Source organism: Podospora bellae-mahoneyi (genome assembly GCF_035222275.1).
Source record: "Podospora bellae-mahoneyi strain CBS 112042 chromosome 1 map unlocalized CBS112042p_1, whole genome shotgun sequence".
Lineage (NCBI taxonomy): Eukaryota > Fungi > Ascomycota > Sordariomycetes > Sordariales > Podosporaceae > Podospora > Podospora bellae-mahoneyi.
In genome coordinates this window covers 1,699,141-1,725,421 of record NW_026946359.1, presented here as the reverse complement: position 1 = coordinate 1,725,421, position 26,281 = coordinate 1,699,141, and the positions used below count along the sequence as shown (strand labels likewise).

At 51.2% G+C, this 26,281-nt stretch overlaps 7 protein-coding genes and 2 non-coding genes across 9 annotated transcripts; 4 read left to right on the top strand and 5 right to left on the bottom strand.

Moving 5' to 3' along the window:
* Positions 1 to 299: 299 nt before the first annotated feature.
* Positions 300 to 1,445, bottom strand: QC761_105570 (uncharacterized protein). Its single transcript, XM_062873810.1, has 4 exons — positions 1,297 to 1,445; positions 1,170 to 1,227; positions 926 to 1,070; positions 300 to 780 (listed from the first exon to the last, which is right to left on the bottom strand). Exons 2-4 carry the CDS (start codon positions 1,212 to 1,214, stop codon positions 638 to 640), a joined length of 333 nt encoding a protein of 110 aa, XP_062736887.1. The 5' UTR covers positions 1,215 to 1,227; positions 1,297 to 1,445; the 3' UTR covers positions 300 to 637.
* A 5,639-nt stretch (positions 1,446 to 7,084) lies between these two features.
* QC761_105555 (uncharacterized protein) lies at positions 7,085 to 7,418 on the top strand (the record flags this gene model as incomplete). Its single annotated transcript, XM_062873809.1, has 2 exons — positions 7,085 to 7,168; positions 7,194 to 7,418. 2 exons carry the CDS (start codon positions 7,085 to 7,087, stop codon positions 7,416 to 7,418), a joined length of 309 nt encoding a protein of 102 aa, XP_062736886.1.
* Positions 7,419 to 8,688: 1,270 nt separating this feature from the next.
* Positions 8,689 to 10,588, top strand: QC761_105550 (uncharacterized protein; the record flags this gene model as incomplete). The annotated part of the gene is made up of 4 exons (XM_062873808.1): positions 8,689 to 9,390; positions 9,469 to 9,852; positions 9,916 to 10,287; positions 10,325 to 10,588. The coding sequence occupies 4 exons, from the start codon at positions 8,689 to 8,691 to the stop codon at positions 10,586 to 10,588; spliced, it is 1,722 nt and encodes a 573-aa protein (XP_062736885.1).
* Positions 10,589 to 11,587: 999 nt separating this feature from the next.
* On the top strand, positions 11,588 to 12,704 carry QC761_105540 (uncharacterized protein). The gene is made up of 3 exons (XM_062873807.1): positions 11,588 to 11,716; positions 11,777 to 11,850; positions 11,902 to 12,704. Exons 1-3 carry the CDS (start codon positions 11,637 to 11,639, stop codon positions 12,573 to 12,575), a joined length of 828 nt encoding a protein of 275 aa, XP_062736884.1. The 5' UTR covers positions 11,588 to 11,636; the 3' UTR covers positions 12,576 to 12,704.
* Positions 12,705 to 13,212: 508 nt separating this feature from the next.
* On the bottom strand, positions 13,213 to 13,334 carry QC761_0005730. The gene has a single exon. It is a non-coding gene; the product is annotated as a tRNA-Leu (tRNA).
* Positions 13,335 to 14,263: 929 nt separating this feature from the next.
* Positions 14,264 to 14,898, bottom strand: QC761_105535 (uncharacterized protein; the record flags this gene model as incomplete). Its single annotated transcript, XM_062873806.1, is given in 3 exon segments — positions 14,264 to 14,334; positions 14,349 to 14,688; positions 14,815 to 14,898. 3 exon segments carry the CDS (start codon positions 14,896 to 14,898, stop codon positions 14,264 to 14,266), a joined length of 495 nt encoding a protein of 164 aa, XP_062736883.1.
* Positions 14,899 to 17,593: 2,695 nt separating this feature from the next.
* On the top strand, positions 17,594 to 18,108 carry QC761_105530 (uncharacterized protein; the record flags this gene model as incomplete). The annotated part of the gene is made up of 2 exons (XM_062873805.1): positions 17,594 to 17,871; positions 17,940 to 18,108. 2 exons carry the CDS (start codon positions 17,594 to 17,596, stop codon positions 18,106 to 18,108), a joined length of 447 nt encoding a protein of 148 aa, XP_062736882.1.
* A 1,767-nt stretch (positions 18,109 to 19,875) lies between these two features.
* Positions 19,876 to 19,949, bottom strand: QC761_0005700. The gene has a single exon. It is a non-coding gene; the product is annotated as a tRNA-Lys (tRNA).
* A 4,109-nt stretch (positions 19,950 to 24,058) lies between these two features.
* On the bottom strand, positions 24,059 to 25,636 carry QC761_105510 (uncharacterized protein; the record flags this gene model as incomplete). The annotated part of the gene is made up of 1 exon (XM_062873804.1): positions 24,059 to 25,636. The coding sequence occupies one exon, from the start codon at positions 25,634 to 25,636 to the stop codon at positions 24,059 to 24,061; it is 1,578 nt and encodes a 525-aa protein (XP_062736881.1).
* Between the last annotated feature and the right edge of the window lie 645 nt (positions 25,637 to 26,281).

The window sequence follows — 26,281 nt, the reverse complement described above, 5'->3', positions numbered from 1 at the left end:
CCACTGAGAGCGCAAACATCAGGCAAGAAACGGCCATACAGGTGAGATGGAAAGCAATGGAAAGCAGAAGGAAGTAGCTGGTGCACCTTTCTTCGACCCAGCTTCTCGAGGAATCCCACTCATCTGTTTCAGATCCAAGTCTTTCAAGCCTAAATCTCGGGGTCCCTTCTAGGGAATGCTGGGAGCCGTAGTAATGGTCGTGCCTTGGGCAGTAGTGTCAAACTATGCTGGTTGTAGCTACGAGGAAGGAATTCAAGTTGAAAGTAAATATTGCCAGATGTATCACGATCACAATCATACATGGGAAGTTTTTCAGGTCCAAAGGAGCAAAAAAAAAAACCACGCAGGTTTCTTGTTGTTTTTTCTTTTTTTTGAAAAAAAAAAGAAAATTTTAAAAAATACCACCGACCAAACCCCCCGTCGCCGCCTCCAAACGCCCAGGTATCATCGCCCCCGCGAGCCCGCGCTGCTCCCAGCCCACCTCCCACCACCACTTCCCCTCTCCTCCCCCGCCCACCTATCGTTGTCGGCGCTGGGTTCGCGGTTGGGACTGGAGCTGGACAGGTTGATGGTTCCAACGAGTCTGGCTTTGGCTTGTCCCGTCTAGGACGGCTGGGCCTCCGCCGTTGACTCAGGCTCAGGATCCGTTGCTGCCACTGGGACCATCCCCTCCGAGAGCGTCAGTTGCCCACACTGACGTCCCATCAGGGCTGGTGATGAGAATCCGTGGCAGCTCCGGTGCGCTGCCGGTCGAGGCCGAGGCGGCCCGGGGTTGTCCGTCTATGCAACCATCAATGTCAGTGTCATGATTTGTACTAAGAAGGTGAAGGAACGAGGGGTTTGTAAAGAAGATGGAGAGTGTCGGTCAAGAAGATGAAGTTGAGGAAAGGCAGTGTGAAGAGAAGTGATCATGCGGGCAACTTACTGGTGAGAACAGGGGCCCCCAAGCTCAGGCGGGCAGTTGCCGCCGCCAGGTCACCAACCGCTTGCCGCCTCATGGTGGCTCCCTGCAAGCGGGCAACCGCCGCCTGCCTCACCTCTTGCGTCCCGGCAGACGCTCCCGAACCCCCCTAGAGACGCAGTTCGTTAGCATACAAGGCTCGTAGTCACTGGGTCAGAGGGATATAGGTGGCGAAAAGAGGGGAGAGAAGAATAGAGTGATCACTTACAGTCCCGTTTGCTCGCCCAACGTCCCTTCCCACGTCTCCGTTCATCTTGTTTATTTTTCTGCAGATAGAAACAGCCGTCAGTATATTCTGCTGAAGAGTGAGATGCGGCTGGAATGAAAGAACCCACGAGAGGAGAGTTTGGTGATGGTGTTGCGGTGGTGGGGATGGGATGAGGAAAAAAAGAGAAGAGAAGGAACCTTGACAAGAGTCTGGAAGTATTATCTACCACTCAGTGCCCGTGCGGGTCTCTTTCCTAGGGTCTGGAAACGAGAAGGCGGTATTGAATGTGGAAGGAACAGATGGGTATGGCAGCTGTTGATGTGTAGGGCCCCTGTCAATTAGTAGGAAACTACACTGCTTCTCTCCCCTTGAATCTGGTCTGACAATTCTTTCGGCACCTATCCACCCCCATTTCGTCATCCCAAAGGTCCATAGGCAGTGACGTTTGATTATCTCTGTACTTGAGATGTGTAAGAGAAGGCTCAGTTGATTCAAGTTTCATCTACTGGATGCACAATACTTCTGCAGTTGATTAAGTCTGCATAGGTATATCTACAATGCAGACATTGAGAAATAAACATTTTTCCCATTTTAAAATATACCTATTGCAACATAGGATTTCTGGATTCATCAATGTGCCATGATCCTTCAACAGTTGACCTTTCTGTTGATGGTGTTATTCCTTTTGCCCTATGCCTTCGCAAGAAGGGTGAGTACAGGCAGGGTAGCCTTTGAGCTATCACATCGAAATAATTCACAACTTATCAATTATCACAAGGAGTGTCACCATCTACAGGAGGAAGCATCAGCCCCGGGGACGGGACCTAATTGCAATGCTGTTATCCAAATGTGCCTGACTGGACAGCTGTAAGCCTCCACCTTGTGGGGACGAGCAGTGCATTTGGGCAGAATTCAGAGCGAAACTTTGAAAAATGTCTAGCTAGGAGCAGTGGGCATGAGTTTGTTGCTCTGCATCCATGCCACGGCCGATTTCATCTCATCTTGGCCATGTAATATATCTTTAACAAAGTTACCTTAGAGACCATTAGAAATCTGTTTGGTGTAAAGAGTAGTCTTAATATTTTGCGGATTCCACTTTGCTCCTTATATCACAGTTTTTATCACGTGTTAGTGTAAGTTTCATCGTCTTAATAGTTGCTCTCATCAACTTTTAGTCGCTCTGTTCTCATCCTCTTGACAGTGTACCCACAATATTATTTTATTCGAGTGTCTACCTTCAGCTAGGTAGCTCACTCCAATCGAGGCTAAAGTGTCTTCTAGTCCCAGCAAAGCTTACTATAACCAGCCCCATCTGCTCTATTCCCAACATCATGTTGGCGACTAAACTTACGGCCTCCAATACGTTGTTGAGGAGACGCCGTCCGAGCCACCACTCATTGTGCCCGTTCCAATCCACCATTTTCTTGCTTGCTCGGATAACATGTGGATTTTTCGCTTGTCAGTGCCAGATGTTTGGGAAGGGGCTCCTGCTTTCAATGCCTTTCGTCGGATTCGATTACGCTCATTTTGAGTTGAAAGTACTCGGGATTAGCTCCCTGCGAGTTGAATGGTGGCGCTGGGAAGGCGTTTTGACAGCAAGTCTACATACTTTGATGTTATTTGAAGTTGCTTGAGCTTTGTAACAGCTGAAATTCTTATGTGAAAGGGGTAGACCAGTTCAGAAAGGTGAGGTATTCTACGTTCTTTTCTCAACAAGGGTTGATAGTTGGGTGATCAAACAATTTCTGCATGTTCCCGACCCACAAGGCCGCAGGGTGCCTGTAGTAGTCTGGAAAAGGGGACCGAGCAATCCTCGCTCTTTGAACACATCACATGCTTTGTGAATTAAAATGCAACATTTGCAATCTACCTATCAAATGAGATGGGCCATTTTGCCAATGCATACAGAGCAAGAGAATCAGCAAGATCTCAGAAAATACAAACAAACGCTATGCAACAAACACCCCCGGGTATCCTATCCTTCCATGCAGTTTTCCATCCCAACTTTCCAAAGCACACCCACAAAGCCCTGAAGATTACTATCTCATCCGCCCGAACATCATCTACCCAGGCCTCTTCAATCTTAATCTGTACACTCCTGCCCTTTTCATTGTCCCTAAACGGCTGCTTCTCGAAACTGCTCCCCACCGGCGATCTTCCCCTACAGCTCCGCAATCTTCTTCATCACTTTTGGATACATCTTGTGGTTCACCCCCAAGCCACGGCCACCAATAGCCTCAATACCGACCGAGAACTCCCTGCACAGCTCCAGTGCCTTCTCCCACTTGCCCTGCTGCTCCAAGCACATGGCGAGGAACCAAATGTTGGCAAGCCGATCAGGATGATCGCTGTCTTCACCCACAGTCTTGGTGTACCACGACCGATCAATCAGCATGTATAATAGCTTCTCGGCCTCGGAGAACCTCTTCAGTTTGACCAGTACCTCGGCGTGAATGCACTTGGCCATGAGAACAGCGAGATGCTGCGAGCCAATGTTGCGTTCTGCCACTTCGAGGCCTTGCCGGATTATCTTCTCGGCTTCCTTGTTATTGTACTGCCGATTCGACGCGAGCAAGGAATAGCCAACTTAGGAGAGTGTAAGGGTGCTCCTTGCCTAGTCACTCCTTGCGTTGCTCATAGACAAAGGTCAAGTCTGTGCGGCTCTGGAACAGTCGCTCGCCTAGGTTGGGGTCGGGGTTGTCTTCTTCGTACCGGACGAAACTGGATGACAATTCTTCGAGGCTAGTGAGAGTTTCGAGGTGCGTTGGGCCGAGGGGCTCTTTCATGCCTTCCTAGACAATCTGGAATAGCCTGCTTGCTTCGTTGTATTCCATACGCCGGTTGAGGACTCTCGCAAGGTTTCGCGTGGTTTCAAGAGTCTTTTGATGCTTGTCCCCGTACAGTCGATGGGTGACCCGCATGTGTCGTACGACTTTTTCCATCTCGCACATCAGCCATAGCGTCTTGGTGAGCAATAGGGATAACGCGATGGCGATCGGATGGTCAGGACCAAGTCTGACAGAGACATACTCCAAGGCGCTCTGTTGGAGATCGCAGCCTTCCCCGAAGTGGCCTGTCTCCTCGTATACTCGACTGAACCGGACGTCTTGATCCACCTGAAGCTTCCCATAAGTCTTCTTCAATGGCCAGAGAGGCTTGGCTCTAAGCGCATTCTCTGCAAGAGTTTTGTCTAGTTCGGCCTGGCATTCGCGTACGTGTGTGATGTGCGGCGGTAGTTCACGTCGAGCTTGATTTTCTGGCTCATTATCGCCGTATGGTAAGCGCCGGATGTTCGAAGACAAAGTCGCCATGGATATCTGGCACCAGAGAGCTTGGTGGGAGTGGGAGGTCGGCATTTCTGGCCGTTCCCTGACCCATTTGTGGATGAGCCTGTGCATGCTGTAACGGCCGGTAGACCTCTCCTGCCTCGTCACCAGGGACCTCTCCACCAAAACACTTGGTGCAGTTCGAAACCGGTCTTCAACTTCATCCTCCAGATCTTCAAAGCCAAGGTTGTCCCTGTTTCTGAGTACTCCTGGCCAAGGGGATGGTGTCGCCATTTGAGAGGTAAAGTAAGCTCTGAGCTCGCGGAAGAACATCCCCCACGGCTTGCGTTTGGGTCTTTGAAGCTTGCTGTGTAGTTCCCGCTCCTGTTCAGAGTCCTCTCTCTGCTGCTGCTCTTCCTTGAGTGGGTTGATGGCAGCGTTGATAAGCACGTCGAGTCGTATGTTCTGGAAATGGAAGAAGGAAAACACGTGGAGCAATTCCCCCGCATCCTGACATTTCTCCCTCGGAGACTCCTCGAGGTTTCGATGTAGGATCTCATAGGTAGAGAAGACTGTAAAGCTACTATCGTCCACGCGCTTCTTATCCCTTGAGATACTTCTATTTCGGCTATGGTAGTTGCGGCGGATTCGTCTGATCTCCCTGTCGTATGATGAGAGGTAGTTGGGCCAGTCGCAGATGCCCTTGAGAATGGATTTGCCTGCTTGGACAAGAGCAAGCGGAAGGAAACCAAAGGCTTTGCATATCGAGTTGACCGAGTCGATAGTTGTTTGTGCCCAGGGCCTCGGCTCTTTGGCGGCTCGCAGAATTAGCTCCTCCGCCTCCTTGGGTTCCATAGCAAGAAGTTCAAGATACCGATCCCCTGCATTGCCATGGGTCATATGCAATGGATTCCGTGTCGTGGTGATCACACAGCCCTTGTCCCCAACAGTTAACAGCTCCTCCAGATCTGTTTTGTCATCATCCACGTTGTCGATAATAAGTAGCCAGGGCAGATCGCGGGTTGTCAACCAGTTCTTGGCTGCTTTCTCGTTTGGCTCGACACCACCGATGGTGGCGATCTCGGCGTAACTTCTGGAGGCGTTTTTCTGAGAGCTGCCATCGATGAAGAAGACACCCCAGAACTTGTTTTTGTACTCGTTGGCAAACTTGAAGGCAAGCTCTGTCTTTCCTGATCCGCCAGGTCCAAAGACAATGAACCGTTGCTGAGTAGACTTGGTGACATCGTGGAACGCTTGGTCCAGCTTCCCAAGCTCTGTTTTCCTGCCGGTAAAGCAGGCTCTGAGAGGTCGTGGGATGACGAAGCGACGATTCGCGACGTCAGGTACGTGTAGGGTGACGGCTTCTGTGGCTGTGATGGCATTTGCAACGGCTGTTGCGTCGTAGTTTACGACTTCTTCGGTGATGAGTGAAAGGCTGTTTCGGGCCAATCCAAGCTTATTGACGAGCCGGCATGACAAAGTAGAGCGAGCCTGTAGGAAGCTGAACTGAGGCTCGTCGTCTGTGAAGAAAAGTTCTGAATCTTGAGCAACTCGATGGCTGTGAAAAGAGCTCTGAGCACTCTGGTGTGTAGTCCCAAGGCAAGTGATGTTTCCATATACCATGGCTGGTTCTCCAGCCGTCGCTCGTTCTCAATCCAGAAACCTTGGTCCCTCTCATCGGCGGTCACTCAGATGTTTGAAAGCGAAAGTCGAAGATAAGCCCCGGATTCGATCAGGATAGTAGCGGTACTGTCGATAAGGGCCTGCAGGAACCGTTCAGTTGGGGGCCGAGGCCTGACGTGCAAAGACGCACTTCGTCGCTCAGCTATGGCGGGCTGGTCAAAGGACTCGACAATAGCCTTGAGGTCGCCGATTTGTTCAAACAAGCCGGTTGTGATAGCGTCGACGTCAAGTCTTTCGAGGGCAGCAAGGGTTTCGTTGAGGCCGTTGAGTAGGACTCCAGCACTGAGGCTGCCGAATGGATCCGTCATTTTGGAGAGCGTTACGTGCCGAGTTCGACTGTGGACTTGATCCACGCTGCTGCGGGATGACGCCCGCACACGGCCCCGACATCAGCCGTTGTGGGGGCTGCCGGGACCCTGAAGTCTCAGTTGCTGACTGTTGGTTGCACAAGCTATATCACTGTCACCCTCCATCAGAAAACCCCCTCAGCCCGATAAGTCATCGTGTAGCAAGGCTCTGCGGCTCTGCGGCTCTGCGGCTCTGTCTTGAAAATGTTTCGTCTTGAGCGCTTCCTTGAATTTGGACAAACAATATCCTTCATATCAAACTCGGTTCCATGAGACTGGGAAGTCTTGGTTTGTACTATTTGTTTTCTTTTTCGCAATCTGCCATGAGAAATCACGCTTGCTGGGACAACTCCTTGGTGGTCTGCGTCACCTGAAACCCGCGCGCTCTTTGTCCCTCCAACCCCGCCACGATGTCGGTTGCACAGAGCCTGACTGCTGGAGGTCTCGATGTTGACTTGAATACGCGGAGTCAGATCAGTGGTCTACGGATTCTAGTCGTCAGTCTCAACATCGCCCTCTTCACACCATACTTTAATATTGCGCCAGCCTGTTGCATCCATTTTTCGGCGCAACGGGCCATTTCACCTCCGACCTTGTCTATTGCGAACCCCACAGCAACATGGAGAAGATACAGCGTGAAGCTGTGAGGAGCAACTTCGACTATGCTGCCTTTGCGTTTGCCATCCGTACCCGCCTGGCGGATGTCGCCTGATTTACAACCACCCAAGTTCCGCAAGGCCTGCAAATCGGTTCGCGACTGGACAATTTTCTTTGCGGCCCGGGCCATGAAGTACAAGGACGACTTTGGCGAGGAGGCGGCCACCGAGAAATATGGTTTCATTATCGACCTTTGGAAGGAGATGCAGGACTTCGAGTTGGTCCGTGACCAGCTCCTCCATGTCTTGATGGCCGGGCGGGATGCGCTAGCGAGCTTTCTGGCTTGGACCTTGTAAGACCTATCTTGCCTACACATTGTTCGTTTTCCCAAGTACTCACGCATCTTGTTATGACAGCTTCCACCTAGTCCGCAACCGAGACATCTTGGAGCGGCTCAAGCGGGATATTGCTACAGTACCAACAGAGGGAGATATCACCCGTGACTATATCAGGAAGCTTCCCTACCTTCGCTGCTGTCTCAATGAAAGTATGCTGCTTCTACCGACGTTCCAACTTCATGGATATTTACTTACCGATCGATACCTGCAGCTTTGAGATTGTACCCCACGCCACCGCTCAACCTTCGCTTCACCAATAAGCCTACTATCCTCCCTCGAGGAGGTGGTCCTGATGGCCGATCTCCAGTGCTACTGTTGAAAGGGGTCGGAATCGCATTCTCCGCAAATCACCTACATCGAAACGAGTCCATCTATGGTCTAGACCCAGGAGTGTATCGCCCAGAAGGATGAGAAGACGGGGAGTTGATTAAGAAGGCTAAGCCTGGAGCTGGTTACATTGATTTCAATGCCGCTCCAAGGCTTTGCTTGGGTAGTAAGTCTTTTTACCGCCTTTGTGCTTTTGCCCACCTGCTGACCTTGTCACAGAGGATTTTGCTTTGATGGAAGCGAGCTACGCTGTCATCCGTGCCTTGCAAGCATACCCGGACCTAAAGCTTGCGCCTGGTGTTCCAAATAAACCTGTCGGTGCAGAGAAACAAAGATATACTGTTGGGTTATCTCCCAAGGAGGGTGTTCTTGTGTCTCTTGGGTAGAGCGACAATCTGGAGTGCGATGTCGACGGAGGGTGATTCAATGCTGTAATACAACCGTTCATATAGATAGACATAGAAATGCAGTTCATCAACATCCTGCTTCCTTGAGCCAGTATTGATCTGTGTGGCATGCCTAGGTACATCGAGATGTGCCATGAACGCCGCCCATTTTTAGCTGCAGATATTGTTGCTACTTTCTAGCCACAATTTAACACCCTGCATGTGGCATTTAGAGAGGCATCCATGCAACCCCAATAAGGTCCTTACATTAGGCACACACTCTCCCTCCAGTCGCCTGGTGGTGCTGGAGCCTGCTACCACCGGCATCCCGCTCCGGGTCCAAGGCACCGTAAGTTCCCCTCCTCCGCTCCGCCCGCCGTCATTGTGCATTTACAAATCTTATACCATTTTGTTTTGGGGTTCCAGATACCAGAACTCTACAGGTTGTTCCTCTTCGAATCCAGAGGTTCGGGGCTCTAATTACTTTCATCCTTTCTCTCCAACATCTCCCAGTCATGTCCACCAAGAATGCATCATTCCCATACCCACCCATCGAAACCGAGAAAGACGCCCTGCTACACCTCCGCTCCTCCAGCCACCCGATCAAGATCTGGGCAGACGCAATATGCATCAACCAATCTGACACTGCCGAGCGAAACAGACAGGTCTCCCTCATGTCCTTCATCTACACTCGAGCAGGTTATGCGGTCGTCTGGCTAGGCACAAAGAACCACACGGTCAATCAACCTGCCCCCTTCTCTTCGTCCGGCGGACCGGCGGTATATCGATCAATGTTCCTAGAGTGGAAAGCCGGCCCGACTCAGCACCTCGCCGCGGGCCTGGTTCCCCATCCTACTGTGCAGCCCCCCAGGATCAAGATTTGGTACTCCCCAAAGCCCCCACAAGCCACCCTGATGCGTCTGGCGAAAAGCACGTACTGGACTAGACTCTGGGTGGTGCAAGAGGTGTGCCTGCCGAGGTCGCTGCTGGTTGTGTACGGGTCAGATATATGGGCTTACGAGGAGTTTCAGGGGTGGGTGCAGGTTGGGAATGGTAAATACTGGTGGCGGTATGGGAGGGCAGCTTCAGAGACCCCCGCCCCCACAACACACAGAGTCTCAGCTTGTGGCTACCATCATGGCTCCTATGCGGAGGCTACTGGAAACAAGAGAGAAGAGGCATACCAGCATGATGGCACTGGAGAGCCTGGTGGAGAGGTTCGCGGGGAATGAGTGTAGTGAGTTGGAGGATAGGGTTTATGGGCTGTTGGGGTGTGCGAATGATGTGGCTACTAGTTCGGGGGGTGGGTTGGAGCAGAGGCTGGGTCGGTTGAATATTACGCAAACGCCGGGGAGGGCTGTCTCGCCGCGAGGGAGGGGCACAGTGGGTTCGTTGAGGGTCGATTACAACCGGTTTATGATCTTTGGAGGAGTGTAGTTGGGTTTGTGTTTCATCATACGAAGACCATTGGTGGAAAGACAGGGGTTGGGTATCTGAAGGATGAGGAAAGACGGATCACGATTGTGAGGACGGCTGGTATTATTCAACGGGCGCTTGGTCAGAAGCTTGACGAGGAGCTTTGTTCTACAGAACGGCCACAGCCGGATCCTGAGGCTATCGGAGTTGTGGGACATATCGCTGGCGAAATTCTCCGAATTGGTCCTGGCTATGGCGATTTGGTGGGATCACACCGCGCGCAACAAGACTGAACTTCCTGCTGGGACAAATTCTACGACAGCGAGCAATTATCGACGCTTAGGCAACTCGACGAGGAGTACATGACAAGAATCTTTGAGTACGAGGGGCAAGATCTAGGCCGCATTCGAAATATCCCCGACCCATTCGCCATTGGCTCTCGTATACTTGTCGACAGGAGACCCGAGGAAGACAAACACGGTGCACCTATGGATGGAACAGCAAGATCAAACAGCGACCTAAGCCACTCCATCTCTTCAGAGCAAGAATCCTTCTACATCGCATCAGACGAAGAAGGCCGGCACGTCGACGGGGATGCCCGGATTAGTCTTGGAACAGGATACTTCATCGGACTTGTGCCACCAGCAGCCAAAGAAGGGGATATCGTCGTCCGGTTCTGGAACTGCAGCGCTGCTATAGTGATGAGGCCGCTAGCCACTTCCAACATTGCGCCAGATCAAAATGTACATGTTGGTCGGACGAGCAGATGTTGCTAGCTCCTCAGCGGACGCTTCGGACGAAACGACCACTTCCCCTCCGGAACACGACATGCAGTTTGAGCGTTGCGCGGCTATGGCACGAGGAGCTGGGGGCAATGACGCGGCTGCTATTCGTCCTGCAGGCTATCGGGAGGAGTATTCCCGGGAGTTATTGGGGGCTATTTATGTCGATATAGGTCTAAGGACTCTGCAGATGATCACAGCAAGTCTTGAGGTGTGACTGGAGGAAGGGAGGTTGGTGGGCTGAATTTAAGGCTGGTCGATTTGAGGGTTGAGCGTTTGAATAGTGGTTTTGATTGGATAGATTTTGTTGACTGCTACAAATGCACCGTAATTCTTTTGCGTGCCTATATAGTCACACCTGATAAGAATTTTAGCTCAGCCCGTATTAGTCTTATAAGGCATGTAAAGGTAAGCCCAGTAAATATTACTCTGAGCTGAAATGGGTCTAACGACCGTTCGGCTATATTTACCGTAACTAAAACTAATTACAATTTCCATTTTTTCTTTACGTATACTAATAACCTGTGACGAAACCCTGTCCAGAACCTCTGAAAGGGATACTGGTTGAAGACACTTCTGAACGATCCTGGTTCGGTACAGCTAAACAGTGTACAACAATGGCTTGTCTCAATCACAGTAGTCTAGATACCAACAACTGTAACTCGAATTGCATACTGCGGAACTGTCTATCTACACCAGCCAGTTCCTCCGTATATATAGACCTAGGGACTGTGGACCGTGAGCCCCGCCGCGGTCCCCGGTCCCCATCTCATTGGTCCGTCCTGTCCACCTGGACCGTGAGCCTCGCTCGATCGCCCGGTCCAGTCCTGATTGGTTCTTTGTGGCCCCACTGTCTTCCAAAACCGTGACACCGTGCCCCACATAGCCTGTGCTACCTCCTGCTCTCCCATTGGCCGCAGCCCTCTCCTGCTCCCTTTGCTCCCTGCACCCCTAACCCTATATCATGCTCATTGCCGTATGCCGTCACAGGTTTTAAATTTAAATAATAAAAGCATTGCGTAAAATGATTATTTAAGAGAATAACGAGTGTAGGGTTAAGCGATAACAAGCCTAATTGTAGGCTAACCGTTCTTAACTGAGATAAAAAAAGTCTTTAGAGTCCGACTACCTAGATAGTAAGTGAGTCACGTGGCTTTGCAGGAGATGTTGGTACTTTTGTTGACTGCCCCGTCTTGTTTGACACGTCGGTTTGTGTCAGTTTGTCAAGCCTGCAGCACAAGGTAGAACGGCGAAAGAAAGCCGAGATGGGACATCACAACCGCCATTTTGCTGGCGATCCGCACGCGCTGGAGGGTGTTTGGAGTCCACCAACTAGTGCTGCAAAGTCCGTTCTTGTTGCTGTGAGAATCGGGTGAGTATGATTGCTGACAAGAGTGCGAATTAGCTTTTGTGAGGAGGACTATGCCGTCAGCAGATATTTCGCCGAGTTTATCAGCACTTTGACAAACTTGGCATATGGTATGCCACCACCTTGCCTCTCATAAGTGAAAGTTGCTGACCTGGCAATAGTTTATTACGCCCTTGTGTACATGTACGGTCCTGGGAGCAAAGGCTTATTCTCCCCCAGATATGATTTCATGTCCATCTCTCTCCTCGTCCTCGGCATCGGCTCTTTTGCCTTTCACGCTACCCTCCGCCAGTCAATGCAATTCGCCGACGAGCTTGCCATGTTAGGGCTTGTCTGGTCTTTGCTTCAAGGTGTTCTCACCATTGGGACGAAGCGTGACAGGATACTCAACTGGTCGATGGCTGTGGGGTTTCCACTCTTTTCGGCGTTTTACATCTCGAATGGTAAGATCATTTACCATGCTTCTGCTTTTGGGCTGGCGTTGGTTTTGATCACCATCCGAGGGCACTACTTGTTTCTTTGGAGAAACCCGCCGTTTCCGGAAGCGAAGAGGGTATGGTGGAAGAAGAGGGGGAGGAGGACGCTGTGGTTGTTGTTAATTGGATATGCGCTTTGGAATATTGACTTGGAGTTTTGTACGGAGCTGAGGAGCTTGAGGGTAAAGATGGGGTTACCTTGGGCTTGGGTGTTGGAGTTGCATGGGTGGTGGCATGTGTTGACTGCTGTCAGTGCGAGTTGGTTTATGGATATTGTGAGGGAGGTCCAGGAGGAGTTAAAAGATGGTGCTAGCGTGGCGGGCAAGGATTCTGAGAGTGAAAGGTTGAAAGAGTTATAGCAGAGGCCTTGTATATCATTTTTTTTGAAGGTGAATCCTAAACGCTTTCCAAAATAAGGAACAGGGACAAGGAATTGAAGAAAACAACTTGTGGGTCTGGTGTGCTTACTAGATGATACAAGATCCAGGGTTTCACAACTCGGCAGCCAGAATTCCAGATCAGAAGGAATTCCAGATCAGAAGGGGCCCAGGTTTTTCCTGACTGTCCCATGCCTCCACATGCGAGACAATTTAGCCCGCTTCCGTCTCGGCATCCTCCCTGATTAAGATCTCGCATTCAGGACAGCCGGCTTACACGACGAAGCACTGAGTAAGGCTAACATGTAAACAGCAATGTATTATTTACTACCTAGGTAGTAACCACCATGTCAGTGGGGTAGAGTACGAGCCTGTGATACTTATATTGCTTGCTAGCTAGCTGGCAGTGGATAATGCTGCAACTTGGTCATGTCCAAAGCGTCCCCCTTATATAGCCCCCTTCTTCCATCCCGAGTCTGTGTTAACCCGGCAACCCACCCTCATCTCCACCTCCAAGAAGCCCTGCCAAGACCAGCACCCACTGACTCGTGTACACCCACAAAAACTTCTCACTCATAAGCTCACCCTCTCAACCATCCCAACATCACAATAATTATCAGGCTAGATGGCCGAGCGGTCTAAGGCGCCACGTTAAGGTTTCTTTCAAACCCTTAATCCCAACTCCTCTTCCAGAGTTCCGTGGTCTCGTAAGGGGCGTGAGTTCGAATCTCACTCTAGTCATACATGTCCAAGCACATCTTCACTTGTCTTTTGCCTGATTGCACCACAATCACCTCCTTTTTTTTTCTCTGTCTTTTGAACCTATATCAAGGCATTTATCAACAACAACTCAACTCGTCTCCACCATTAGATCTATACCTCGTGTTTCATCTCCAGATCTACCAGATCACCACCAACCGTTTTTTTGCCTCAGCCGATCAGTCCCCATCCCCATCCTTCACATGCCCACGTGCTCTTTTTCATATCATAGGATTGACCTAATCTCCATTCCCAAACCTTGCAACATCGGAGCCCTCGGAGATTTCACAGAACATACGTAAGCTTGAATTAACAGTGTGGACTTTCCCCATGCAAGGTACCATCCACGTAGTTCAACCCGCCTTTCCAGTCAATAGCCGCCACGACAACGAGAGAGATCACAGTGGAGAAAACACATCCAACGTATACTTCCTATATTGACTATCAAATTTCCTGACCCATCATATCCCGTATTTTGCTTCTACCACGTGACGTGGCCGGAGATCATGGCCCCAAAATTTTCCAAAAACATCACCAAGAACCTGATATCTCAAAAAGACGAGGGTTGAGACTGACCAAATATCCCATGTATCTGTATTGCACAAAGGTGCAATGTAGCCAGCAACAAAGACCTTGTTACACCATAGTTCTTTCTACTACGATCAAAGAACCGGGGGGCGGCATGTCCCGCTCAGCTTACCCTACCCCAACGGTACCTACGCTGCGCCCTGCTGACGTCTTCGGTAGTCCTGCGGCTGGATTTCCTCATAGCAACTACGAAACCCGATCATTGGTATGATTGTTCGATCGTGAAGTCCATATCATCTTCATGAAAAGGAGGGGTACTAGAATACATAGTTCCTAACTGAGCCACTGGGGGCTATGAACCTATTTTGATTTCTCAGCTCTCTTCACAGCCTGAAGATCTTTGCAAAGTGACACAGCATGTAGCACTGCAGAACATGATCCTGTAGGTAGACGGCTAGTGGGAAAAACTATGCATGTCAGGTGCAGCAGCATCAGTTGATACAGGCAACAGCAAGACTAGAGTGGATCGTGGGTTCCTATCACGATCTAGCCTCGCCCAATACCAAACGACATGCTGTGCAGAGATACATCTTGAACACTTCAAGTCTAGTGTTGCGCTGAGGTTGGTGATAGTGCGAAGGGCCAAGATCAGGGATGCCGTAATGGGTTGTCCGAGGATCGCAGTCCTCCCCTCATCAACGACGGTGTGCCCAGACTCCCAGACCGGAGGTATTATCCCGCCGGAGAAAAGTCCATCACGACAAGATATGCAACAGGGCGCCCAATTTCTAGGAAATGGTCTTGGCACCTATGGGCAGAGTGCCGAATTGCCGATTGTGCCCAAGGAAGCAAACCTACTGTGTCCTGAAAGGTTTTGATAACTGGGCCGAGGTGAGGGAAGTGGCGTCGGTGAGTGTTTACCGTGTGCTGTCACCGGCCACTTGTACAGTTCAAGACGTGTGAGAATCCCACAGCGTGTTGGCCATGTGGTCTCACGAGAAGCACAGGAGCAGGTCATAACGGAATGGAGAAGGTGATAGGACGGGGAGCTTTGCCGTGTGTGGTGAGTCCACCGCTAGACTGACGTTATGGCGGGCTGTTCGGGGGCGAGGTAAATTGTGTAGCGGGGAAAGCAGCTGAGTCGGTGACACGGTGTAACCAACGAGGGGTGGTCTGTAGGTTTTTTTTTGATCCCGCGTCAAGTGTTCTGGCGAGAGATTGGTTTGCGGACATTGGACTGGATGATCGACGGTCGTGGACACAGTGCGAGACGTGCTGAGGGCTGGCTGGGAAACCCATCTGTGCAACGTCTGGGGGTGAATATCTGTACATCGTACCGATGATATACACCAATGTCTTGCTCGATGAGATGCTGATCGGTTTCCATCTGGCATTCCCCTGACACCAAATTCCGCGCTCGGGTACCGTGTTGCCGTGGTTATTTTCACGGTTACGTTGCCCGTGTAGCTTGGCTTTACACGTTGCGTGGTGGTGTGGTGGACAAGCTTCTTGGAAGCACCCAAGATAGACGGGGGAGTGGGAACCAATAAAGGCTAAATATGCAAAGGTTTGGAGTCTTTCTGTGACGGACAGTATCGGGCATGTCGACATGTCGATGTTTGATGACTGAAGTGTAGTGGCAGTCCTCGTCGACGCCTCCTGCTCGCAGAATCAGTGCTTGTGTATGAGACACCAACTTCCCCAGTGCCGACAGCGGTGTTCAGACGCATGAAGCACCTCGCGTACACCAGCACTGTGCGAAGCGGCTTTCAGGGTCTTATCCCGGTTCCCACGGTGTCGATTCGTCAGCGGTGGGTGGGGGGGAGAGACACAACGGTGTCGACGGTTGGATTTTAGTCGCCAAAACAGGGAACGACGACTGCAAGGGTTTGGCAAACATGCCCATCGAGTGGTCACAGCGCAACAGTGCTGTGCCATCTGTACTCCCTGTTATCCTATCCTCTCCTCTCCTCTCTATGTTCATCTCATTAGGAGAGGTATAGGTAGTTGCTGACTGGCAATGCCTTGCCTTGGATGACTCTGGTGGTTGAAGAGCTTGGGGAGAAACACTGTCGAATTATTATGGTGGGTTGGGGGTCCGGTGACACTACCGTGGACCTATGTAGAGTAGAGCGGGATGCGATGGTGTAATCCATGACGCAGCTGGAAGAGGACAAGCAATGCAAACAGCTCGGAAAAAAAAAAGAGAGGAGGAGGGAAGAAAAGTTTGATGGGCTCGGATTGACATCTGCAGGGTAATAATGTACCTGATGTGTCGAAGCAAAAAGGAAGCTCTTTCCACAGGTGCCGGATGAGGGGGTTGGCAGCGAGGTGGGTGGGAACAAATGGCATTTCGCTTGTTGGGCAGACAGGAGGAATGGGATTCCCATGAAAATCTGCAGCCATTTCATCATGAACTGCTGACCCCTGTCGGACCTTGGGGGTTTGGCCGTGGTGGGCTGCATGAGGCAGCCAATCAAGGCGCCTATCCGCTGTGGTGGACTGACGACATCGTGCTAACCCTGGAAAAACCGATGGCAGGAAAAGCAGGGGACCGCTGCCTGAGGCAGAAACGCCAACTCTTTTTTCGGTGGAGGAATCGGCCATGGACCCGCGCATGTGGCGCCTGGGGAAGAAAGGGACAGAGGCAAGACAGGTGCCACGAGAACGACCAAATCGACATCGGTTGAGCCTTCCTGTGTACTATACAGATATCCAGACATCCAGATACCTTACCTATCCTGACATCGAAAGACCTTAAAAGCCTCGTACTCACAAGCGACAACCACTCGCTCGCGCGGCTAATCGCCAGTCTCTCTGTACCTACTCCCTCCGATCGACGTTTCGCTTTCCGCAGCAAGCAACCCAAAACAGGCCCCCGGCCCTCCGCTCCTTGTGACCACAACCGAGCCAGCGAGCTAGATACCCCTCCCGCCCCGTCTTGCGCCAGAAGCCAATTCGCCCGCCCTTGGACGCCGAGAAAATCCACCACAGCAAGGCACGTCTTTGCTGATCGCGGGAGGGAAAAACAGGACGCTTGCTCAACTTTTCATCTCCTGACCAGCACGCCAACGTCTCAGCTTACCCGTTCTTCGCAAACAAGCTCCAAACAGTAAACGGAGGCTTTCTTTTCTGCCGGAACTTTCCGCCGTCTCTTCTTGGGGCGTGACACATCTTTAACTGTGGGCTTGTGTTGGTCCCCTTTTTTTGCCCTCCCACCAGTGACCACCCCAACAAGCCTCCGCGGGGACCCACGACATCCACCACGAGTTGAACCCACGACGGCTGCCCTCGACCCACCAGCGCGACAGTGTTTCGCTGCCACCTCCCTGCGCTACCCTTTTTTCACACCAAACACCCCATTCTCTAGTTCCCACACAGAGTTGTGCTGCAACTTTCTCACTCTGCCACGCCCTCCCGGCCCTCTCTCCGCTTACTCCAAGCACTACAACGACACTTCAGCCCTGTGCCACGCAGATTGGCGAATGGTGGCAATAGCAAGGTAGCTTAAGTGACCCTGAAGGAGGAGCTGGCTTTTCTTATTAGTCTTCTTTCCCTCCATTACATACATACACGGCTCTACCAAGACGGACCATCCAACACTAGCCCGACATTCCCACACACCGCTCCCCTACGGCTCAACCACAGCCCATCGACGAAAATCTCGCACCCACTCGTCTACGGATACCGCAGTTCGATTATACACCTCTATCATGGGTGACCTTAGCCCGCAGAAATCTCAGAGCCCAGACTGGTCGGATTCAGGCTCCGGCACATCGCGCGACCATATCGATGTCCTTCATGGAACTGTTCCAACACGACCTCGCCTCCCCAGTCGAAAAAGCAGCGGCACCATGATTGTCTCTCGGGATGCTTCTGTCGGGCCGATGGAAACAGACTTTGCGCCAGATGATGTGAGGAGCATGAGCCCGAGAAGAACGAGCGAGGACATTGAGCATCTGGGAAAGGAAGCCAGACAAGAGCTACAGAGGTCAGTCCTGGCTGCGCATCGCGACAAGAACCAAAGACCACGCCAGGCATTTACTAACAGCTGTATAGGCACGCAAAAGCGCTGCAGGATTCGCTCATTGTGTTGTTCAACCGAATAGAGGCCGTCAAGGAGGAACATGACAAGCTCGACAACCACAACAAGTTTCTGCAAAAATACATCGGCGATCTTATGACGACGAGCAAAATCACTGCCTCTAGCAGCCGCGCAAAGAAATAATTCAGGTTTTATGTTGGAATGCTTCGGGACGATGGATCGAGGATTCGAACATTTTGTGGACGCCCGATGAAGTCGCTACTGCCACCGGACAACAGACGGGCATGGTGCACCGCTTCGCCGACAAAACTATCCATTACCTCAAACAAATACCTCACCTCGACGAAAGCACCAACAAAACCGGGCGCAGGGAGATACGAGACTCCCCGCTCAAAAACACATCATAATTTGGGAATGGTCTTACAGGACACCGGCGTTTGCTGCGCACCTTTGTTTAGCGCTTCTTGCTTTTTATTTTTAAACGATACCACGACGCGCATCTTGGTTTGGCGGCTCATGGGATAAGAAAAGAAAAGAGAGAAGACATGACATCCCTTGGTTTTTTTCTCCCAACCGGCACGCTCGTGTGCCTTTGAGAGGGCATAGAGAGAATGAAGCTTTTTCTGGCACAGTCGAGCGAAAAACAACCACACAATCGCTCTGTATACTGGCACTGGGATCAAAGGGGTGGTATGTGATTTTATTTGGGGGACGGGCATTGGGACAAACTACATGATCGTGGCGTTTAATCACTTTTGTTTTGACAGGATTGCTTTTTATTTTTTTTTTATTTTTTTGTTGGTGTTTTACTCTTACTTGACTTCACCGGAGAAGAAAACTTCCCATTTGGTTCTTTTTGTTGCTTTCTGTTTATTATTCTGATGGAGAAAGGAGGAGGTTCTGGAACTTTGGTTGTTTGGTGCAGAATAAGGGGCCTTATGTAGATAGGATCTATGATTACTCCCTACGTTGGGCGTTATTGTCACCGCGGTGTTGTCCATGTCTACTTGCAAAGATGGGAGGGAGGTAGCCTACAACAACGAGGAGAAAGAGGCAAAAGCAAAAGCAAGTAGAGCAGGGCATTGCCTGTTGCTGAATTGATCAGATGAACAGTTTGTTTGTTACATGTTTGTTCCTTGCTTGGTGTTGAGCCACATGATGCGAGATCGGATTGTTAAATGCTCCGTTGATGAGGGGACAATGGGTTTGTTATTAGTGGTGGCATCCTGGGAGATGGGGTGGTGCCATTTCGATCCGGGAAGCTGGGACATGCGCCTGTTGGACCCTAGGTGCGTCACGAGCGGTTGTTTTTTATTTTTGCCGCTGCGTGGTGGGTTGGGCGAATTCGGCCTTGGGGTTATTTAGGGGAGTGACGTCATCAGGGGTGCGGCTGGGGCTGGGGCTGGGGGGGGCTGAAATTTAGGTTTTGATGCGACAAAAGGAGGCTGAAAATGATGGTGAGGACGTCATTGTTCAGGGCTGGAATCTGAACTGTACGGGTTCTTTTGTCACAAGACCATTGGGGATGGAACTGAAGGCTTGAAGGTTGACAGCTTTCTCCATCCCTTCCCTCAGGTCGGGTATGCATTCCGCTGTGGCTTGCGGCTGCTGGGGGGTAGGATTTGAGGCGTTTGTGGCGCTCGTGGAAGTTGCAATTGGGATCAACCGACGTGCCGACCCAGGAACAAGAAACGAGATATGGTCATTGTCAAGATTCGGCCCGCGATTCATTATTCATGAGTCAGGGAGTGGAATGATGTCTGGAATCACGTTGGTCAATGCTTTTACAGTGGCGAGGTGGGTTTCCGGTTGTTGATGCCAAGGGGAATGACCTCATGTTTGATGGCGACTTGGGCTTGTGGGTTGAGGAGGATATGGAGAGATTCATAAAGGGTTGTGCTGAAGAGGACTGGCAACGACAAACCAATCATGATGGGGAGCTTGTCAACAGCCCGCGTGGCGCAATTGGTTAGCGCGTCAGACTTTTAATCTGAATGTTGCGAGTTCGAGTCTCGCCGTGGGCGGCTCAGTCATTTCCAGCATGTAAATGAAGTGTTGGAATTGCTTTTGGCATTTTTGGTATCAGTGTTGGTCCTTTTTGCAGGTGGTGACTTGTGAGCTGTTGATCAAGGGGGAAATTGCTAGAGTTGCAATTATTTTGTTACGCGAGCGGCGGTTTGGAAAGGCAATACAAAAGTCAATGTTGATATATGGCCAAGATGCTTTTTGGAGTTCTGACGATAAAGGTCAGTGTTTTGAGAGCCTGCATGTGGCCCACACGCCGCGACCTCTTTCCTTACCACCTGGCAAACCCGAAATTCACAACAGCAACATGGCCAGCCCAAACTTCAAGATTGCGGCGCAACTCTACAACCCAATTCCACTTCCCATTTCAACTCAGAATGAGGATGGTTCATCATCATTCAGCATCCGTCTCCTCTTGGTCACATCAGCACCCGGTGAACCCATCGCCTGCCAGCTCTGGGCAGACCTTTCGATAAGGCGACGACAAGAACAGGTTACTATGTTCTGTGTTATGTTTGGGGCAATGCATCGATTACCGAAGAGATCACGGTCAATGGGCTGCCCTTCCAAGCGACCCAAAACCTCGTGCTTGCCCTGAAGTGGTTTCTAAATTCGAATTTTCCTCCCGTCCGCTATGGGTTGATGCTATCTGCATCAATCAGTGCAACATCCCCGAGCGCAACGACCAGGTTCGCTTTATGGGGTCGATTTACACTTCATGCCACGAGGCTCTTTGTCTTCTTGGCTCCTAGGCTGAAGAACACGACGCCAAGGTGTTTCGCTTCCTCAACACGCTTTGCTAGGATTTGGAACATCCCGACATGCAGGGCGAAAACCCCAGGTTGACGCCGCTCAAGAACAATTCCTATATCGACACGGTTGATGATCAGGGCGATATCATTACCCTCCTCAAAACTCCGGTTTTCTATCAGCGCGTGTATCAGAGCCGTGTGTGGGCATCTCAGGAGACTGTTCTTTCGCCGAAAACATTGTTGATCATTGGAGACCATGTATGCTACGTTCAGGATATTGAGAGGATAACCGACTGGATATGGAGCAAGCCTATTAACGCTATTATCCTCTCCAATGCAGTTCCAGAGGGCGTCGGTACCAAAGTTTGGAAGACGGTCAGCAGCGTCTTTCTCGATATCGAAGCCAATACTTGGATCACAGACATTATCATCACTCGCAGGCTGAGAAGGTTTCCCAACACGAATCCTTATGTGCTACTGAGCTCAGTGGTTTTGCGCACTGCCGTTCGAGATTGCTTTGACCCAAGAGACAAGCTGTACGGTCTGGCTAATATCGCCGACATTGGCATCAAGATAGACTATGATGCACCCGTGGCTGAAGTCTACACAAGTTTCGCCGCCAACATGGTCCGTATGACAAGCGACCTTGCCCAACTTTTTATCGCCATTGCGGACGCCCAGTCGGACTCACAGATCAAACTTCCATCATGGGTTCCCGATTGCGTTCGTCATAAGAATTTCCCGATTAGGAATTACCACCACGCCAATCGCGGCGCCCCATCCGCGGCAAGATCCCATCATTGTCGACGGGAAAACTCTGCGGGTTCATGGCATTGTGATGGATGAGGTGGCGGAAGTGCAAGCCTACCGCCCCATGCCTCCCGAGACTAACAAACTGACCCCAAGCTGGCAACGGTACCGGATCAGATCTGTCGCGGAGTTCCTTTTTGACGAAAAGGCCGAAACAACCCTGTGCACCACGCTGTGCGAGCCGCCTCGCAAGGATCCAAGAAATGGCCTGTGGACAGTGCAAGCGGTGCTCCGCCTCTTGTTCGAGGAGACAACCGCCCGGCGCGGCGTCTTTGCGTCTGAGCCAAAGTCTGTCGTTCAACCGGAAAGTATCCCGTTTCTGGTGGATGTCCTGATGTTGGTCACCTCGGATGACTTTTATCTCAGAAAAGAGTTGGAACGTGAATGCGGAGACATGAACCTGGAGAGAGCAAAAGAGATGTTGAGATCTATTTTGGATGAGGAAAGGAGTGAAACCCTGGATCCGTCAGACATGATATTTACCGCTAGAATGGTTTATGAAGCACAGAGTTGGGACCGTCAGTGGGAAATGGAGGATAGCCCGTTTGTGAGGACTGCGAATACGGTGCCGTTTCGCACAAAAGAATGGGTATATTGGGATTGGTATGGTGGGTTTGCAAAGCGGTGATATTGTTGCTGTCTTGGGGTCTTGTTCTTTGCCTCTCCATCTGGAAAGGGTTGGAGAGGGGTTTATAGGTTGGTTTCACTCTGCCATGTTACTGGTGCGAGAGAAGGTGAGGTTTGGGGATGGGGTAGGGATGTGGTTGAATTTGGATTGGTATAACTTTCTGATAGCGTTATCTTTGTAGCTCTTTTACCAACTTTAAACGACGCGAATAGGCATACGCGTCTTGCCAACCACATGAACATTTGTTCGGTCGTTGGGAAAAGGCGTGATAGGCTGTTGAGGCTCAAAACAAAGTGCAACAACGTGCCCTGTCCACAAATGGGCCACGGTGAGACACGAAAAGCTTGATTCAAACCTTGACTGCCTGCTGAGGGATACGCACCGCGGTAACTCCCTCAATGGTGGCAGACAGATCCACTCACATGTATGTAATCACGCAGATCTCGCAAATAAAGCCACGAGATAAGGAATGCAAAAGAGGTAGCCTCGAACCTTTCCAAGCCACGGTCAAGTCACACATTTGAAAAGTCTTACTGGCCTTGAATTCTCTTCTCTCACTCTTCTCTCCTGCGCTTGTCATCACCCTGCCCGTAATCTTCGACTTTCGCTGTCCAGGACCTCTCCCAGGCGCACGTACAACGCGTGTATACACCATTTTTACCTTGTGTTTTTCGTGCGTGCTTGCTCCCAAGGGCGTTCACAAACGCCAAGAATGAACAACCACACCGGTTCGGGCGTGGCTGCAGGCGCTCAAGTAGAGGCGCATATTGAACGAATGTTGGAAACTGGATTCATGCCCAGCGCTCTGAATATTAGTATGTCGCAACTGATCGATCCTTCAACTCTCTTGTTGACCAGCCTCGAACCTTTCCGTTGTCTCTGTTACTACGCTTGTAACAGTGCTGGTACTGCCTAGTACCTACTTACACATATCTACGAGCCTCGGGGGGGGAAATATAACTACCTTACCTTACCAAGCCTTAGGTACTAACCGCCTTTCACATCACCAGGAATTATCGACCCAAACGCCCAAGAATTCCAAACATCGAATCGAGCTCCTGCTGAACTTTGGTTTGTATCGATTTACCCTTCCTTGAACGGGACCGATCAGGTAGGGAGGGGGGTTGACGGCCTACATTATCCTTTATGAAGTCCCATGATTTCTGACAATCATATAGGGGTTCAGTGTTGCTACCAGCGGCGAGGTGCCACAGTGTATTGTGACCCGTCTTCACGATTTAGCGATCCATGTGGGCTCGTGGCAGGCTATGAAAATGAGGACCGGCGAAGCGTCTATATCTGTAGGTAACCGTTGTTTCCATCTTGAAAAGTATATGGCCTAATATTTGCTGCCAGCCGATAGAACAACCTCGCTTGGCTTCTCCCAATCTTAGTTATCCCCATCATCCTCAACCTGTGGGTAGCCAAGGCCAAACTTCGGCAAACAGCCAGCGGCAGGAACGCCAAAGCAACAGTGGCCGAGTCCCTCCTAGCCCCAGCGGAGACGCCCACCGCAGCACTATGGAGGCCGCGGCGCTCGAGATTGTTCGTCTCTCCGAAGAGTTGCAGTATCTTCGTCAAGCGCTCGAGTCAGAACGCTCAGCGCGGGAAGAAGCTGAGCCGCATTTGCTCGGCATGGGAGGACCGTATGATTGAGCTCGAGCGGCCACATCTGGGATGAGAGGACCGAGGGAAGTCTATAATAATACCTACGCAGCATGAGAGCCTTGGATGCATGGCGTGGTGTTGTGCTTTGTCGGCATGGACCTACATGGAAGGGGTCAGGTACAGACCCAGGATCGGAGCAGACAGTATTGAGGACCCAAACATTATACAGCGGTTATTTTTGTAGTTGTAATATACTCGGATGCCTCAATCTATCCATGTATCCGAGTCCCGGTGCCGTCAACGCAGACCTCTAGAAGAACCTCCATATCGAATCAGGCCCCTTCGCCTTCTTGAATCCTCCATACCACCTGCAGAGAGGATACAGTATCGCCAGCAGCAGCCCCCAACTGAAAAAGAAGCCCCACAACTGATCAACTCCCCGAACAGGTTGCTTGGTGAAAGGATCGCTGACCTCCCTGCCAATGAGCGCAATGACGGGGAGCGATAGAGCCCCGAGCATCAAGAGGTGGACAATGTAGAAAAACAGCGCCGATGTTCCATAGACCAGCAGGACATGGAAAGCCTTGCTCGCAAATAATGGAGGAAGAGCGCCAAAAAGCGCCAACAAAAGGTGGTTACCTGCCATGGTAAAAGCCCAAAAGGCTACATCAGGGGGATACTTGGTCAGGTAAAAGAAGGACTTGACCGAGGCAAGATACTGGTCCCCTCCCTGTTGGTGCTCCGCCATGCTCAAGCACCCCTCAGACAGGTTTCCGACGTGAAAGATCCTGGTGAAGACAAACACCAGAGTAAAGCCTAGACTGGCAAGAGCATTGCCCAACGTAATAGCCTTTGGACTCCACGCCCGCGCGAGGATGATCCTCCCATAGAGTAATCCCAAAACCGCGAACGACATCCATGCTAGAGGCGGAAACCCAGACTTGACTCTTTCGTCCATGATAGGATAGAACCAAATCTTGATACAATCGCTCCCCGGCAGCCTCGGTGTAGGATCGACACCGCACCTCCCTCCGGTAGGGCTGAGCCAGATATTCCACCAGATCATCACCGCTGCCCCAATAGCCAGGAAGACATTATGAATATGCCACGAAATATCTGCCGCCCTGATAATCTCCACATCAGGCGCCATCTCCTCCTCACCATGCAACCTCGGCTGAGGCCCAGGAAGCAACGGCTCAGTCACATCATCCTTCTTCCTCAACGGCAGGACCTTCAGCAACGCAAACGCGAGTAATCTTTCCGTCTTGGCCACAGCCATCCACGTTAACCCAGCGAGAAGGTAATCCACCGCCAGACTAAACAACACCATGTTGAGAAACCACACCTTCCCGCCCGAGACCGCCAGCCCCATTATAGTTGATATCGCCGTCAGCACCAACGCCCTGACAAAGAAGTGCCACGCCAACTGCCCCGTCGTCCATCTCTTATCTGGCGGACGGGAAGTTCGCGATCGCCCGAAATATACCACCCCCATCCCCAGCAAGAATGTGAACCCCGGTGCGCAGAGATGTGTGAGCGTTCTGATGACGTATGCGGCAGGACGGTTCCATTCGTGGACAGGGGCTGAATCGTTCTCGCCGTCGATCGCGGTAGCGTGGGGCCAGGAGCGCAGCATGAGGGAGGTGTGATCGAGGGCCATGAAGGCCATTAGCAGACCTCTGAGGAGATCAGGGGCCAACGCGCGGGCTGGTGCTGGTGGAGGCGTGGATGTTGGAGACGCGCGTGGGACGGAGCCATAATTTCGGGCGCTTTCTTCATCGTTTCGATGGGGGGAGAGCATCGGACTGGCATCGGGCTCGAAGGAGGTTTCTTGGACGGCTGGGTCAGGTTGTGGTGGGAGGGTGATGGGGGATGTTGGTTGCTTCATTGTTTGCGCCTGGTTGTTGGTTGGCGCGCGTGTCTGCTGGGCAGGGGTTTCGCTTGCGTGCGTGTGCCGAAGCAAAGATCTGGGGGGACAGAGTGTTGAAGACGTGGCTTTGGAGGTCGAGATGTATAATGGAGGATTACTATGCTCGGAAACGTCGGTGTCTGAGGCAGGCGGTTGATCTGTTGGACAGCGGCGCATCAGAACATGCAGAGTCCCGTCATCAGCAAAGCGGCGACAGGTGCAGCCAATCGGTGTTATCGGGGCTGTACCCCAGATTTTAGGGCTGAGGTGGCTTGGCTTGGCATTAAGGTCGTGGAACAAGATCCCTAACCCTCACAGGTTCCTCTTGGATCGTGGGAAACAGTTGACGTTTGCAATGTATGAGATTTCATGCGATGCAGGGCTCAAAAAACATGCCTGAGTAAGTGGTCATCATATAATTCTTTGCAGATTGCCCTTTGTTTCCACAATCCTATGAAAGGATCATGTTGTCAACGTCCCTTTTTGTCTACTTCTCAGTGACAGCTTCATGTCAAGTAACGTAGGAAATGGCTACATAAAGAATTACCATCTCAAAGAGCAGACTTGAAGAGCCCACGTTCTGCCGCAAGTATTATAAACCCATGATACAACGTGGCGCTTTCC